Source organism: Pseudophryne corroboree, chromosome 12, assembly GCF_028390025.1.
Source record: "Pseudophryne corroboree isolate aPseCor3 chromosome 12, aPseCor3.hap2, whole genome shotgun sequence".
NCBI classification, from domain to species: domain Eukaryota; kingdom Metazoa; phylum Chordata; class Amphibia; order Anura; family Myobatrachidae; genus Pseudophryne; species Pseudophryne corroboree.
The window spans coordinates 112,023,108-112,040,493 of record NC_086455.1 but is presented as its reverse complement, the minus strand read 5'-3'; the positions used below and the strand labels follow the sequence as shown (position 1 = coordinate 112,040,493).

Here is a 17,386-nt window from a genome sequence, read left to right as displayed (position 1 = left end):
AGAGTCCAGAGCCTAATTATAATAAATGTCGTGCAGCTGCCCTGCTGCACGACCAGAGAACATGTGTGCACACTTAATTAATCCACCCTGCAACGGGGAACGTGGTCCGCCCGTGGCGTCCCCGTTGCCAGGGTCCCGGCGGCTCGGCGCGCCTAGCATTGCTAGGGACCCGGCGGCTCAGCGCGCACGACGTCCTAGCGTTACTAGGGACACAGCGGCTCAGCACGCTCAGCGTCCCTAGTTGCTAGGGGCAGGGAGGGAGCCCGGACCGCGGCGCCTAACACTGGGCATAGTTGGTTGCCTCCTATGAGGCTCTACAGTACGGAAGATTTCATGCGTGAGCCTTCCAACTGGATCTCCTGGACAAGTGGTCGGGGTCTCATCTACATTTGCACCTGCGGATTAGTCTGTCACCGAATGCAAGGATTTCACTACTCTGGTGGCTGCAGATGTCTCACCTTTTGGAGGGCCGCAGGTTCCGGATTCAGGACTGAATCCTTCTAACCATGGATGCAAGTCTCCGGGGATGGGGTACAATCACTCAAGGGAAAACCTTCCAAGAAAGGTGGTCAAACCTGGAATCCGGTCTACCAATAAACATTCTGGAACTAAGAGCCGTGTACAACTGTCTTCTTCAAGCGGCAGATCTTCTGCGAGATCGAGCCATTCAAGTACAGTCTGACAATGTAACGACTGTGGCCTACATAAACAGACAGGGCGGAACGAAGAACAGAGTTGCAATGTCAAAGGTGACAAGAATCATCCTCTGGGCAGAAAAATACACATTAGCACTGTCAGCAATTTTCATTCTGGGAGTAGACAACTGGGAAGCGGATTTCCCTGGCAGACACTATCTCCATCCAGGGGGATGGGGCCTCCATCCAGAGGTGTTCACGGAGGTGATGAGAATGGGGGGGGGGGGGTTCCTCAAATCGACGTGATGGCCTCCCACCTCAACAAGAAGCTTCAGAGGTATTGTTCCAGGTCGAGGGACCTGCAAACAGTGACGGTAGACACTCTGGTGTCTCCATGGGTGTGCCAGTCGTTGTACGGGTTTCCTCCACTTCCACTCATCCCAAAGGTTCCGAAGCTCATAAGGAGAACAAGAGTTCTGGCAATCCGCATTGCTCCGGACTGGCCAAGAAGGGCTTGGTACGCAGATCTTCTGGATCTACTGCTGGAAGATCTGAGGCCTCTTCCTCTTCGGGAGGACCTGTTACAACAGGGGCCGTTCGCTTATCAAGACTTACTGCGGCTATGTTTGGCGGCATGGAGGTTGATCTCGGAAGGGCATTTCGAACAAGGTTTTTCCTACCCTGATACAAGCTAAGAAAGGGGTAACGTCTAAACACTTACCATCGCATTTGGAAAAGGTATGTGTCTTGGTGTGAATCCAAGAATTTTCCTACGGTGGAGTTTCAACTGGAACAAACAAACAGCTTGGTGCTAGCAGCTAAAATAGAATGTGTGTGCATAAAAATAAAATAAAAGAACACTGTTTCAATCGCAGCTGTTAAAAAGAGGGAGAGTACTCTACCCTCCAATTTACAAAAAACAGAAACAGACTATCTCTCGCTGGATTAGGTTCACTATCCAGCATGCGTATTCCACGGCAGGATTGCCGTGTTCAAAATCTGTTAATGCCCACTCTACTCTTAAAAGTGGGTTCTTCCTGGGCGGCTGCCCGGGGTGTCTCGGCTATACAGTGCCGAGCGGCTACTTAGTCTGGGTCGAACATGTTTTCTAAGTTGTACAAGTTCGATACTTTGGCCTCTGATTACCTTAAATTTGGTCAATCAGTTCTGCAGGAGCCTCTGCACTCTCCCTCCCGTTCTGGGAGCTTTGGTACATCCCCATGGTACTAATGTGGACCCCAGCATCCTCTATCGTGTAAGAGAAAAATAGTATTTTAATTACCTATTGGTAAATCCTTTCTCGTAGTCCGTAGAGGATGCTGGGCACCCGCCCAGCGATTGGTTATCCTGCAGTGATTACTTGATTCAGTACTGCTTTGTTCTTTAAGTACTGTTATTACTTGGTTCAGTAATGTTGTTCAGCTGTTGCTGAGTTTTCAAGCTAGTTAGCTTGGTTTGCCTTGTTTGTGAGCTGTTGTGAATCTCGCCGCTATCTGTGTAATATGCTTCCCTCGAAGTTGTCTGGCTCCTCGTGCACAGTTTCTAGACTGAGTCTGGTAGGAGGGGCATAGAGGGAGGAGCCAGCCCACACTATCAAACTCTTAAAGTGCCAGTGACTCCTAGTGGACCCGTCTATATCCAATGGTACTAATGTGGACCCGAGCATCCACTACGGACTGCAAGAAAAGTATTTTACCGGTAGGTAATTAAAATCCTATTACTTAAAATCAATAAGAATTTTTAACACATATCTGCCCTCTGAAAAGTAAAATCTTTACATATGTACTCAGTACTTGGTTTGGGCCCCTTTTTGTATGAATTACTTCCTCAATTTGGCGTGGCATGGATTCTTTCTTCATCTTTCTCAGAATCCAACATCAATTAGGCCCTTAGTCTGCTGTATTTGTAATATATGGACCGTGAGTATCGCCAGTTATGTAACGGAGTTTTATGTGGAGGTCATATGGATTGGAATGCTGTACACCAATGTGTGTGTGTGTGTGTGTAATATTATATATCTATATATCTCATATGTAAATATAATTAAACCAATTCATTAAATATTTGACACTTTTTTTTTTTTTTTATAGAAATGGACGATGAAGACTGTGAGCGGCGGCGAATGGAATGCCTAGATGAAATGTCCAACCTTGAAAAGCAGTTTACAGATTTAAAAGACCAGTAAGTCTCTATAATTTTTCAGTATGCCAAACTGTCTGCATCCGGATTCATCATATAAACATACCTTTCTCCGGCACGGTCCACAGGAAAATAATGGGATATGATGAAGCAACAGAGGCTTAGCACCAATCAGTCAAAGCTTTTCCGGCCTCCCAGCCTGCAACGGGCCCATCCATATATCCCCGCCTCCTCGCTCAGGCAAATCAGTTTTTTGTTTGGTGTGACAGGAGCCGGGCCATGGTCAGAGGGCTGCTTTGTTTTTAGCAGCCCTAAGCTTTCTTGTTGTATTTGTATATTCTTACAATTTTATTTATTTTATTTATTTATTTATTTATTTATTTATTTTTATTCTTGAGTTATCTTTCTAAACAGCGTCCTTATACGTACCTTAGAGTCACTCCAACTACTCTCCGCCGGGTCGCGACAACACTTACCCATGAGTGCAGTCCTGTTTTGGCGGGCGTCTGTGTCTGATATACTAGCAGGTCCAGCAGGCGTTACCAGGCTGTGGCCGGAGCATGGGGAGAAGGTAAGGCATCGGTTCTGCTTAGTAGGGGAATGCGGACACAGCCGCACTGTTTTGGGAGGAGACTACCAAACAGTCACTGACACGGGTGCACCAGCGTTGGGCCTTAAGGATCAGAGGCTCCAGGAATAGTATGAGGCTGCAATCCCTAGGGTTGATGTTAGCAGTGGGGAGTCGGATGCTCTCCTGGTCGCCCCTCCCTCCGGTTCATGGCCAGTTTCCTCCGAGTCTCCCACCATGAGCGGTTTCCCGCTTCCGTCTCAGACTCTGTACACGAAGGCGACCCAGTCGCAGCATAGGCGGCTGTGTGACTGGTGCATCAGTGTTCACTATAAGTTCATGGAGCAGCAGTGTACACTAGTAGCATCTGGATTCATTCAGCGTTCGCTAGCGTATTGATTGGTCCTGGGAGTGAGGCAAGTCTCCCTGTATCCCACTCTACTGAGTACGGGTAATAAAGCACTAAGTCTCTATCTACCCTTTTGAGTAAAAATAGTTAGATTAGGGTCTATTGCATTAGTCTGTATACATTTACTGTTTCTTTCGCAATTGCGTCTGAATACGTTAGATCTGTTTAAGCATGATGAAGTAATATGTTCTCCTACATACTTAAATTGTAGTTGTACTTGATATGCTCATTGCTTATTATACTAATGTATAACGTGACTGACTGCTAGTGTGAGTGCTGATTTTACTATATTTCTGTCAGTTTTGTTTATTCCGATCCTCAATGCTGGTGCATGGTTAGGGTCGGATTGTATGTCACTTTAAGAAGTTTAAAGTGATTACAGTCACAAATTGTGTAGTATACTGTGGAAGTGTTGATTATTTATCATGTCTAAGAGTGGCAAAGGTGAGGATGGTACACTTACAGCAACACCAACATTCATATCATGTTTGTCTTGCAAAGCTGTGTTATCCTCTCGGGATCTGGTTCAGGATGGTTTGTGTGCAAATTGTTCTAGCTTTCACCAGGGGTTATTGAAAAATACAAGGCAGATTCAGGTGCAGCTTGATCCACCTTGGGCTATGTTTGCACAGACTTTATCCAGTATAGCTGAACGGATAATTCCTCCAACTCCTGTACTAGGGATGGGTTACACTGTTAACCCTTACATGCAGCTCCACCTATGGTGTATCACTTCCAGCAGCAGATACTGAAACGAGCTGATAAGACTGTGGTAAGTAAATCTTGACCCCCACAGGCTACACATGATTCCGATGAGGAGTCATCGGAAGATGAAAGCAACAGGTAATTCAAACTATGCTCAGAGCAAGGAAACCTTCCTCCGCTTGCATTTATTACCAAATATGGCAAACCTATATTCATTGGTGCAGTGAACGGAAAATGGACCCGAAGTCTTTCAGAATTTCCAGGGTCTTAGCATTCCTTCAGGCAGGAATGGGTAAAGGTTTGAAGGTGGTTTCCTTGAGAGTGCAAGTGTTGGCATTGACTGTATGGTTCTAAAAGAAAATTGCCAATTTACAGCATGTGCGTGCTTTTTTCAGGGAATGCTGCGCATTCAACCTCCTTTTTGTTCCTCCTACAGTGCTTTGGGACTTATGTCTAGTCCTGAAAGCCCTTCAAGTTGCCCCGTTTGAACCACTTAATATGTGGATCTTAAATGGTTGTCAGCTAAAGTTCTCTTTCTACTGGCTATGGCGTCAGCTAGAGAGTATCAGATTTACGGGCATGATGTCATTCCCCATTTCTGATATATTATTTTATTTATTTTTTAAATCCAGATAAAGCAGTTCTCAGAACTAGATCAGGGTATCTTCCAAAGGTGGTGTCTAAATTCCACTTTAATGAAGAAATTGTAGTCCTGGCTTTCCAAGTACTTGGCCTTTCTGCGGGAAATGCGTTGCTGGACGTAGTTCGTGCATTAAGGATCTGCGTGGATCGTACCAGTGCCATTAGAAAGACAGATTCTCTCTTCATTCTCTATGGATTTCACAAGAGAGGATGGTCTGCTGATAAGCAGACACTGGCAAGATGGCTTTGGATGACCATTTCAGAAGCCTATTCTCAAGCTGATCTCCCGGTTCTGGCTAATGTCTCTGGTCACTCTACTCGTAAGGTAGGTTCATCATGGGCATCACAACGTGGTGCTTCAGCAGAAGAGATATGTAAGGCAGCCACATGGTATTCCATTAACACATTCATTAGACATTATGTCTTGGATACCTTTTGCCGCTCATGACGCTGAATTCGGGTGAAGAATTCTCCTGTCCAATCAGGAGCGTCCCCGCCACTAAATTGCTTTGGGAAATCCCATTGTTATTCTGTGGACCCTGCCAGAGAAATATACGTTATGGAAAGAACTTACCGTTGATAGTGGTAGTTCTCCTAAGTCTACGGGATCCACAGGGATCCCACCCTGATGCACCTGATTTGAGGATCCTTTTACTTGCTAACCTCTTCCTACTTGTACGGAAGGGTGTGCATGCGTTCTTATTGCCTAATTAGGGCTATCTATGATGCTCCTGCGTTGAGCTTTGGAATTCTACTGATTTGCCTGAGCGAGGAGGCGGGAATATATGGACTGACCCGTTGCATGCTGGGAGGCCGTAAAAGCATTGACCGATTTGGTGCAAATCCGCTGTCTCCATCATATCCCATTGTTATCCTGTGGACTCTGTGTACTTAGGAGAAATACTGTTATCAATGGTAAGTTCTTACCATAACGTATATTTCTGGTTGGCAATCAATTTCTGTGGGAGATGGTTAATACTATACTTGACTTCAACGGGTTGCATGTTCCATGGCTGTTGGCTGTTCCTTTGCAGGTGTCACTCTCAGCTTTTGCAGAATGGAGTGACTGAAAATAACCCAAAGTACATTCAAGAAATTGCCCCAACCCCACAAACCCTCAATAGCAATTTAAAGTTAGTTGGTAAAGTAATTTTGCTGGTTCTTACAGAAGTGGCAGCACCTTAGCAAAATTGTCTGCATTTACTAAGGGGTTCCTTGAACAAAAATGTTTCCCACAAGTTGGTACTTCTTTCTTTTATTATTAATTGATTGGCAACTATATAGCATATTATTGAAACCTCTCTCTGTTCTACAGTCATCTATGGATCATACTATGTCACAAATCTGGATGCTGTGTAACCCTTTTGCTGAATGAAATGTGGCGACTACACTAATGTGGATCTAGAATTCTTTCACTCTCTACGACCGTGAAGACCCATACACACTGGCTGATAAAATGAGCGGCGTCGCTCATTTTTCTCCCTTCCTGAGATACGTTGCTTATTTTGTCAGCCAGTGTGTATGCCGACAATGACGAATGATGCGGGGCTCTGCGGGTCGGCAACGATGGACGCTGTCGGCAGTGCATGCAAGCTGTCATTCAGGAGATGCATGCATGCACGGCTGGCGGCTGCGTCACTCCACTGAGGGATATGAGCAGTCATACTGCTCAGTGTACGGGCGACCGCTCAGACAGGAGCGGAAACACTATCCTAGAACAACGTAGTCTAGTGTGCATGGACCATGTTTCTAGGCGGATCTCATCATACACTGTAATGTGTGGTGGAGAGAGAATCGGGAGGAGGAAGAGTGAGCGTGAAAATGGGGTGGGAGAAGACTGAGAAATGGGGGGAGCATGAGAACAGGGGGTGTGCATGTTTGTATATAGAGATGTTTTGAAACCACCCCATAAGTGGTGTCCAGTTAAAGGCCAGTGAATACCCTAAATGGTACAAAAGTAAATAAATGGTTAACTGTTATACCCCTTTCACATCGCACAAATAACCCGGTATCGACACTGCATATTGCCGTGTCGAACCGGGTCAGTGTGCAATGTGAAAGGTCCTTGGTCGTTTTAGCGGGTCGCCTGACCCGGTATCTCAACCCGGTAAAAAAGAAGGGTTTTACCCGGGTTGATTACCGGGTCAGGTGCGGTGTGAATTGGAGCCGTGTCGATGCGACACGGTTCCCATTCACAGCATAGGGAGAGGCGGCGCAGGAGATGAGCTCATCTCCCAGCGCCGCCTCCACCCCCTCTGCTGCTGCGCCCTCCGTTGTCATGGCAACCGACCCGGTATATTGCCGGGTCGGAAAGCCAGCCACGGAGCGCAAATGCCGGATCCCACCCGGTAAGGACGCGTTTCTCTTACCGGGTAGGATCTGGCATTTGCGATGTGAAAGCGGTATTAGTATGTGTGTGGTTTTGTTTTTGTGTTTTTCTCTAACGTCCTAAGTGGATGCTGGGGACTCCGTCAGGACCATGGGGTTTAGCGGCTCCGCAGGAGACAGGGCACAATAATAAAAGCTTTAGGATCAGGTGGTGTGCACTGGCTCCTCCCCCTATGACCCTCCTCCAAGCCTCAGTTAGATTTTTGTGCCCGGCCGAGAAGGGTGCAATCTAGGTGGCTCTCCTGAGCTGCTTAGAATAAAAGTTTAAGTTAGGTTTTTTATTTTCAGTGAGTCCTGCTGGCAACAGGCTCACTGCTACGAGGGACTTAGGGGAGAGAAGTAAACTCACCTGCGTGCAGGATGGATTTGCTTCTTAGGCTACTGGACACCATTAGCTCCAGAGGGAGTCGGAACACAGGTCTCACCCTGGGGTTCGTCCCGGAGCCGTGCCGCCGACCCCCCTTGCAGATGCCGAAGTTGAAGAGGTCCAGAAACAGGCGGCAGAAGACTTTCAGTCTTCATAAGGTAGCGCACAGCACTGCAGCTGTGCGCCATTGTTGTCAGCACACTTCATACCAGCGGTCACTGAGGGTGCAGGGCGCTGGGGGGGGCGCCCTGGGCAGCAATGTATTATACCTTTTTTATGGCTAAAATACATCACATATAGCCCTTGAGGCTATATGGATGTATTTAACCCCTGCCAGATCTCACAAACTCCGGGAGAAGAGCCCGCCGTTTTAGGGGGCGGGGCCTATTCTCCTCAGCACACGGCGCCATTTTCCTGCTCAGCTCTGCTGTGAGGAAGGCTCCCAGGCTCTCCCCTGCACTGCACTACAGAAACAGGGTTAAAACAGAGAGGGGGGGCACTTATTTGGCGATATGATTACATATGTGAAAATGCTATAAGGGAAAACACTTGTATAAGGGGTTGTCCCTGTATAATTATAGCGTTTTTGGTGTGTGCTGGCAAACTCTCCCTCTGTCTCCCCAAAGGGCTAGTGGGGTCCTGTCCTCTATCAGAGCATTCCCTGTGTGTGTGCTGTGTGTCGGTATGTGTGTGTCGACATGTAGGAGGACGATGTTGGTGAGGAGGCGGAGCAAATTGCCTGTATTGGTGATGTCACTCTCTAGGGAGTCGACACCGGAATGGATGGCTTATTTAGGAATTACGTGATAATGTCAACACGATGCAAGGTCGGTTGACGACATGAGACGGCCGGCAAACAAATTAGTACCTGTCCAGGCGTCTCAGACACCGTCAGGGGCTTGTAAAAACGCCCATTTACCTCAGTTGGTCGACACGGACACTGACTTCAGTGTCGACGGTGAAGAAACAAACGTATTTTCCTTTAGGGCCACACGTTACATGTTAAGGGCAATGAAGGAGGTGTTACATATTTCTGATACTACAAGTACCACAAATAAGGGTATTATGTAGGGTGGGAATAATCTACTTGTAGTTTTTCCTGAATCAGATAAATTAAAGTGTGTGATGATACGTGGGTTTCCTCCGATAGAAAATTATTGGAGGTATACCCTTTCCCGCCAGAAGTGAGGGCGAGTTGGGAAACACACCTTAGGGTGGATAAGGCGCTCACACGCTTATAAAAACAAGTGGCGTTACCGTCTCCAGATACGGCCGCCCTCAAAGAGCCAGCTGATAGGAAGCTGAAAAATATCCAAAAAAGTATATACACACATACTGGTGTTATACTACGACCAGCAATCGCCTCAGCCTGGATGTGCAGCGCTGGGGGGGCTTGGTCGGATTTCCTGACTGAAAATATTGATACCCTTGACAGGAACAATATTTTATTGACTATAGAGCATTTTAAGGATGCATTTCTATATATGCGAGATGCGCAGAGGGATATTTGCATTCTGGCATCAAGAGTAGATGTGATGTCCATATCTGCCAGACGATGTTTATAGACACGACAGTGGTCAGGTGATGCAGATTCCAGACGGCACATGGAAGTATTGCCGTATAAAGGGGTGGTCCATCGGACCTGGTGGCCATGGCAACAGCTGGAAAATCCACTTTTGTTACCCCAAGTCACATCTCAGCAGAAAAGGACACAGTCTTTTCAGTCTCAGTCCTTTCGTACCCATAAAGGCAGGCGGGCAAAAGGCCAGTCAATCTGCCCAGGGTTAGAGGAAAGGGAAGAAGACTGCAGCAGGCAGCCCATTCCCAGGAACAGAAGTCCTCCACAGCTTCTGCCAAGTCCGCAGCATGACGCTGGGGCCATACAAGCGGACTCAGGTGCGGTGGGGGGTCATCTCAAGAGTTTCAGCACGCAGTGGGCTCACTCGCAAGTGGACTCCTGGATCCTACACGTAGTATCCCAGGTGTACATTGGAAATTCGAGACGTCTTCCCCTCACAAGTTCCTGAAGTCTGCTTTACCAACGTCTCCCTCCGACAGGGAGGCAGTATTGGAAAAAAATTCACAGGCTGTATTCCCAGCAGGTGATAATCAAAGTACCCCTCCTACAACAAGGGAAGGGGTATTATTCCACACTATATTGTGGTACTGAAGCCAAACGGCTCGGTGAGATCTAAAAGATTTGAACAATTACATACAAGGGTTCAAATCAAGATGGAGTCACTCAGAGCAGTGATAGCGAACCAGGACGATATGGTGTCACTGGATATCAGGGACGCTTACCTACATGTCCAAATTTTGCCCTTCTCACCAAGGGTATCTCAGGTTCGTGGTACAGAACTGTCACTATCAGTTCAGAAGCTGCCGTTTGGATTGTCCACGGCACCCCGGGTCTTTACCATGGTAATGGCCGAAATGATGATTCTTCCTAAAAGAAATATGGACGCTTTCCTGATAAGGGCAAGGTCCAGAGAACAGTTGGCGGTCGGAGTAGCACTATCTCAAGTAGTTCTACGACAGCACGAGTGGATTCTAAATATTCCAAAATCGCAGCTTTTTCCGACGACACGTCTAATGTTCCTAGGAATGATTCTGGACACAGTCCAGAAAAGGATGTTTTCTCCCGGAGAAGAAGGCCAGGGAGTTATCCGAGCTAGTCAGGAACCTCCTAAAACCAGGAAAAGTATCAGTGCATCATTGCACAAGGGTCCTGTGAAAAATGGTGGTTTCTTACAAAGCGAGCCCTTTCGGTAGATTTCACGCAAGAACCTTTCAGTGGAATCTGCTGGGAAAATGGTCCGGATCGCATCTTCAGATGCATCAGCGGATAACCCTGTCTCCAAGGACAAGGGTGTCTTCTTCTGCGGTGGCTGCAGAGTGCTCATCTATGAAAGGGCCGCAGATTCGACATTCAGGACTGGGTCCTGGTGACCACGGATGCCAGCCTGAGTGGCTGGGGAGCAGTCACACAAGGAAAAAAATTCCCAGGGAGTATGATCAAGTCTGGAGACTTCTCTCCACATAAATATACTGGAGCTAAGGGCAATTTTACAAGGCTCTAAGCTTAGCAAGACCTCTGTTTCAAGGTCAGCCGGTATTGATCCAATGGGACAACATCACGGCAGTCGCCCACGTAAACAGACAGGGCGGCACATGAAGCAGGAGGGAAATGGCAGAAACTGCAAGGATTCTTCGCTGGGCGAAAAATCATGTGATAACACTCTCAGCAGTGTTAATTCCGGGAGTGGAAAACTGGGAAGCAGACTTCCTCAGCAGGCATAACCTCCACCCGGGAGAGTGGGGACTTCAGCGGGAAGTCTTCCACATGATTGTAAACCGTTGGGAAAAACCAAAGGTGGACATGATGGCGTCCCGCCTGAACAAAAAACTAGACAAATATTGCGCCAGGTCAAGGGACCCTCAGGCAATAGCGGTGGACGCTCTGGTAACACTGTGGGTGTACCAGTCAGGGTATGTGTTCCCTCCTATGCATCTCATACCAAAAGTACTGAGAATCATAAGAAGGAGATGAGTAAGAACGATACTCGTGGTTCCGGATGGGTCAAGAAGGACTTGGTACCCGGAACTTCAAGAGATGCTCACGGAAGAACCGTGGCCTCTACCTTTAAGAAAGGACCTGCTCCAGCAGGGGCTTTGTCTGTTCCAAGACTTACCGCGGCTGCGTTTGACGGCATGGCAGTTGAACGCCGGATCCTGAAAGGGCATTCCAGATGAAGTCATCCCTACCCTGGTCGAAGCCAGGAAGGATGTAACCGCAAAACATTTTCACCGCATTTGGCGAAAATATGTTGCGTGGTGTGAGGCCAAGAAGGTCCCTACAGAGGAATTCCAACTGGGTCGTTTCCTACATTTCCTGAAAACAGGACTGTCTATGGGCCTAAAATTAGGGTCCATTAAGGTTCAAATTTCGACCCTGTCGAATTTCTTCCAGAAAGAACTGGCTTCAGTGCCTGAAGTTCAGACGTTTGTAAAAGGGGTACTGCATATACAGCCTCCTTTTGTGCCCCCAGTGGCACCTTGGGATCTCAATGTTGTTTTGAGTTTCCTAAAGTCGCATTGGTTTGATCCACTCACCACTGTGGAATTAAAATATTTCACATGGAAGGTGAAGATTCTATTAGCCCTGGCTTCAGCCAGGCGTGTGTCAGAATGGGCGGCTTTATCATATAAAAGCCCTTACTTAATTTTTCATTCTGACAGGGCAGAATTGAGGACTCGTCCTCAATTTCTCCTTAAGGTGTTTTCTGTTTTTCACATGAACCAACCTATTGTGGTACCTGCGGCTACTAGGGACTTGGAGGACTCCAAGTTACTTGACGTTGTCAGGGCCCTGAAAATATATGTTTCCAGGACGACTGGAGTCAGAAAATCTGACTCGCTGTTTAGCCTGTATGCACCCAACAAGATGGGTGTTCCTGCTTCTAAGCAGACGATTGCTCGCTGGATTTGTAGTACAATTCAGCTTGCACATTCTGTGGCAGGCTTGCCACAACCAAAATCAGTAAAAGCCCATTCCACAAGGAAGTGGGCTCATCTTGGGCGGCTGCCCGAGGGGTCTCGGCTTTACAACTTTGCCGAGCTGCTACTTGGTCAGGGGCACACCCTGACTGAGGAGGACCTGGAGTTCTCTCATTCGGTGCTGCAGAGTCATCCGCACTCTCCCGCCCGTTTGGGAGCTTTGGTATAATCCCCATGGTCCTGACGGAGTCCCCAGCATCCACTTAGGACGTTAGAGAAAATAAGAATTTACTTACCGATAATTCTATTTCTCGTAGTCCGTAGTGGATGCTGGGCGCCCATCCCAAGTGCGGATTGTCTGCAATACTTGTACATAGTTATTGTTACAAAAATCGGGTTATTCTTGTTGTGAGCCATCTTTTCAGAGGCTCCTTCGTTGTTATCATACTGTTAACTGGGTTCAGATCACAGGTTGTACGGTGTGATTGGTGTGGCTGGTATGAGTCTTACCCGGGATTCAATATCCTTCCTTATTATGCACGCTCGTCCGGGCACAGTATCCTAACTGAGGCTTGGAGGAGGGTCATAGGGGGAGGAGCCAGTGCACACCACCTGATCCTAAAGCTTTTATTATTGTGCCCTGTCTCCTGCGGAGCCGCTAAACCCCATGGTCCTGACGGAGTCCCCAGCATCCACTACGGACTACGAGAAATAGAATTATCGGTAAGTAAATTCTTATTTTATTTTATTTTTTTTTGTTTTTTTAACAAAAATGATAATAAAAATAATAATAATTTTATTTAGCGCTCTTTCTCCAACAGGACTCAAGGCGCTTTACAGACATCAAAAACAATACACATAATACAGAAGATTTAAGTAATATAGCAATAGATAAGCCACACAGACATAAAAGAAAACCTTAAGCACACAGAAAGCATAATGCAGGATTGGTGTAGGCAGTTTGGGTAATAACTTCCAAGGGTTGTGTATTCCACCCTCACAAGGTACCAAATGCGGCAGCCATCTTGGGCGCTCAGCGTACGATTACCCAAGGTGGAATAGTCCACCCCTAGAAGAGATGACACAAAATAGGGGTGATTTCAGAGTCCTACAGTTTAGAGTAGGGTTCCAACAAAACCACAATGTCCATGTATTCTTCATCCCATCCACAAGTGCACCATATGGGGCAGCCATGTTGGGCGCACTTTGAAGGTTACACGGTGGGAGGTGAGCCATACAAGGGCCAAGTTCATATATGTGAAAACTGATGCTTATGTAGTAGTATGATGTACCCTGCATGTAGGGCACAATGGAAAGGTGTGCAATCAGTGGAGGTAAACATTACAGGAAAAACACATGGTGGGGTGAAGCGAGCAGTGGAACAAAAAAAAAAACACAATAGCAGGTAATTAGCGGCAGAAGTAAAATTGGGATAACATTATTTTGATCAGATCGTAGTACGGGTGGGTAGGAGAATGTGGGTGGCATACTCGGAAGCAATGTGGATGTCCCTGCTGAGCCTGGTCCTGGTGCTCTTCCCCCACAGTTCCATGTTCATCTTGATGGTTAGGCCCAGGGGCAGACTTGAAGTTCTCAGCCAGAGAGGTGGTAAGCCTGGTCTTGGTGTTCTCATGTTTGAGCAATTGCAAAAAAATTTAAATTTCAGAAGCTTTTAAAGAAATGTTGTCTTATTGAGCAAGTAGTGGGTTAAGTACTTACAGTTCTGCAGCAGTGGAAGTACATTATTCCTTGATGCATACCATTCCTACAGGTGTACCAACTTCTGTTGATTACAATCTCCCTGTCTAAAAGCCATTTTGTAACCGTTTATTATAACCTCTGAAGCATTATTTGGGCAATATTGCTTTGCAGAAAGTAGTTTATTGCTATTATAATAATGAGGAAATTTAAATTAGAAACCTAGAATTTGACTGCAGATCAGAACCACTTGGACCATATAGTCTGCCCTAACCACATATACACACATTTTTTTTGTCAAGAGCTAATGAATCCACCGGTATATTTTTGGATTGTGGGAGGAAACTGAAGTAGTCTGTAGAAACTCGCGCAAGCACGGGTAGAACATATAAACGCCACAGTTAGGACCATAGTCTGAATCGAACCTGTGACCTCAGTGCTATGCTTACTGTTACATTCTGTATTTCTCAAAGACATAGAAACATAGAATTTGACGGCAGATAAGAACCACTTGGCCCATCTAGTCCGACCCAAGTCTGCACCCGAGATGCACTTTCACACTGCGGCCTACATGGATCTGTCCTGTGTTCGACCCTGATCGAATTCCCAGGGTACCAAACACAGGTAGTCCTTTTCACACAAAGCCAGGACCCAGGTGCCCTGGCAAAATCCTGGGTCAGAGGCTCTGTGTGAAAGGGGTAGTAGAGAGCTTGCAAAAATGTCATGGAGTGCAGTTACCTACGTCATCATGGCAGCTCCCAGGGCAATTGCTGCAAGTACAACTTGCCTCTGGTTGAAGTAAGCAAGCCTCCGCTTTATATGTGAAGACAAGACTTCAAGCTACAGGTTTGGCAGGTCGAGTAGCAGTAAGAAAACCATTGCTAAGATGGCAGAATAAAATTTAGAGGCTTGTTGAACCATTGTGACTAAAGACAGGAAGAAGGCCTTATAGACTAATGAAACAATGGAAATCTGTGGTTCATCATGCAGGGTTTTATGTGCCTTGGGTAGGCTGATTAAACAATTGGTATGAGATTAATAGATAATCAATCATTGCTTAGTATATCAGAAATATGAATATCACACATTCAAAGGGGTTCTCCCCGAGAGTAAATCCGTACAACCACCACTCCTATTTCAAAATTTAGCATACTACACACCTCATCCACACTACAGCATGTCTAGCCTGTCACTATCACCCCCCCAACACTCCTTGTCTGCCCTATCCTTCTCTGTCCCCTGCTCCCACCTCTATCCTTCTCCCCCTAGTCTCCTACATTTCCCTCTCCTCTCTCCTCCTTTGTCTTCCATCCACTCCACTGCCTCACTTCCACTCCTCCGCTGACATCCCACTGTCATTCACCTCTACCCTACCATGGGCCCAATCGTCCACCACTCTGCCCTGCTCCCTCCCTCCTCTCCCTAGCTCACCTCATATCCCTCTGTACTTTTTTACTCCCTCCATGCTCAACTGCTGCAGTGTCCCTTCCTAGCCCAGGAGCCAGCACCCTCACTACATCCTCTGTATTCCTCTCTTCTAAATCCATCTCGCCTCATTGCTACAGCAACCCTGATAATCTCATTCACATCACTCCCTCAGACTCTCTACCTCTCTCCTGTGCCCTCTGGAATGCCAGGTCGGTCTGTAGTAAACTGGTCCCCACCCATGACCTTTTTATCTCAAATTCCTTGCATCTCCTAGCCATCACTGAAACTTGGATTACACCCTCTGACACAGTTTCTCCCACTGCTCTCTGCTGGGGGTCTCATTCTTGCACACCCCTCTTCCCGACCTGGAGGTCGCCACAGTGGAGGTGTTTTGGTCCTACTACCCTCTAGCTACTCATACCAACTCATACCACCAGAACCATCCCTTACATTTTCTACATTTGAGGTCCATGCCATACACCTCTTCCAACCTGTTCATCTTCGAGTAGCTGTCATTTACCACCACCTCTGGCATGCCCTCCAAATTCCTTGATCACTTTGCTTCCTGGCTTCATTTCCTCTCTTCTGACATTCCCTCCATTATCCTAGGTGATTTCAACATATAACCCCACAAACATATAATAGATAACCCCACAAAATCACCTACCTCTAAACTCCTTAACCTCACCTCTTCTCTTGGTCTCTCCCAGTGGATCTTTTCCCCCTCCCATGTGAGTGGAAGCTCACTGGATCTGGTCTTCACTCACTGCTGTGATCTTTCTGATTACTCAAACTCCTTGTTCCCCCTCTCTGACCATCACCTGCTCACTTTTAACCTATCTCTATCTTCTTCTCCATCTTTGCCACCTAAAACTACCATCACAAAGTGTAACATTGAGGCTATTGACACCACTTCCCTATCTTCCCTGTTTGACTCGCTGCTCTCTCCTATTCTCTTTCCTGCCCTGAACAAGCTACTTCCCTATACAATGCATCCCTTATCTCTGCTCTTGACTCTGTTGCCCCACCAACCACTATTCACCCTCGCAGATCAACACCTCAACCCTGGCACACCAAATGCACCAGATATCTGCAAAAATGCATACGTACCGCTGAACGACAGTGGAGGAAATCACGCTCTAAGGCCGACTACAAATTTATGCTCTCATCCTACTTTGCTGCCCTTACCCTCTCTAAACAATTTGCCACTGTCAACTCGCTCCTCTGCCCACCCCTGCCTCAACTCCCCTCTTCACTTTCTGCTCTTGAATTTGCCATCTACTTCACATCCAAAATTGACTCCATTCGTCAGGACATAACAACAACCCACCAGAATCTGAGCATCCCCCCTCCTCCATTTCCTGACCTCCCCCCTCCTTCCCTCCTACCAACAATGACCTCTTTCTTCCCTGTATCTGGAGTGGAAGTCATGGTCCTCATCCCCCTCCACCTCCCCACTTGACCCTATTCCCTCCCGCCTTCTCTGCTTCCTCTCTTCTTCTGCCTGTTCCCATCTTGCCCATCTACTCAATCTCTCACTCTCATCAGGCACTGTCCCTTATGTCTTCAAGCACGCACTTGTCTCCCCTATTCTTAAAAAAAACCTACCCTTGATCCAACCAGTCTCTCCAACTACCGACCCATCTTTCTTCTCCCTTTTGCCTCCAAACTCCTTGAGCGTATTGTCTACAACCGCCTCACTGTCTTTCTTCCCACTCGCTGCTTGACCCTTTTCCAGTCTGGTTTCCATCCTCCGCACACCACAAACTGCCCTCACAAAAGTCTGCAATGACCTTGCTGCTAAATCCAGGGGCCACTAATCTCTGCTTATTCTCCTTGACACCTCTGCTGCTTTTGACACTGTAGACCACCCTCACCACCTGCATATCCTATACTCACTTCGTCTGCGT

General features: G+C 47.0%; 1 protein-coding gene across 2 annotated transcripts in view; it reads left to right on the top strand.

Annotated features, from left to right (window-relative positions):
• BRMS1L (BRMS1 like transcriptional repressor) overlaps nucleotides 1-17,386 on the top strand; it is a 164,198-nt gene that overhangs the window by 59,259 nt on the left and 87,553 nt on the right. For both annotated transcript variants that reach the window (XM_063947856.1, XM_063947857.1), the window contains exon 2: nucleotides 2,726-2,816. In XM_063947856.1, coding sequence (XP_063803926.1) covers nucleotides 2,726-2,816 — 91 coding nt within the window. The remainder of the gene's footprint in view (nucleotides 1-2,725; nucleotides 2,817-17,386) is intronic.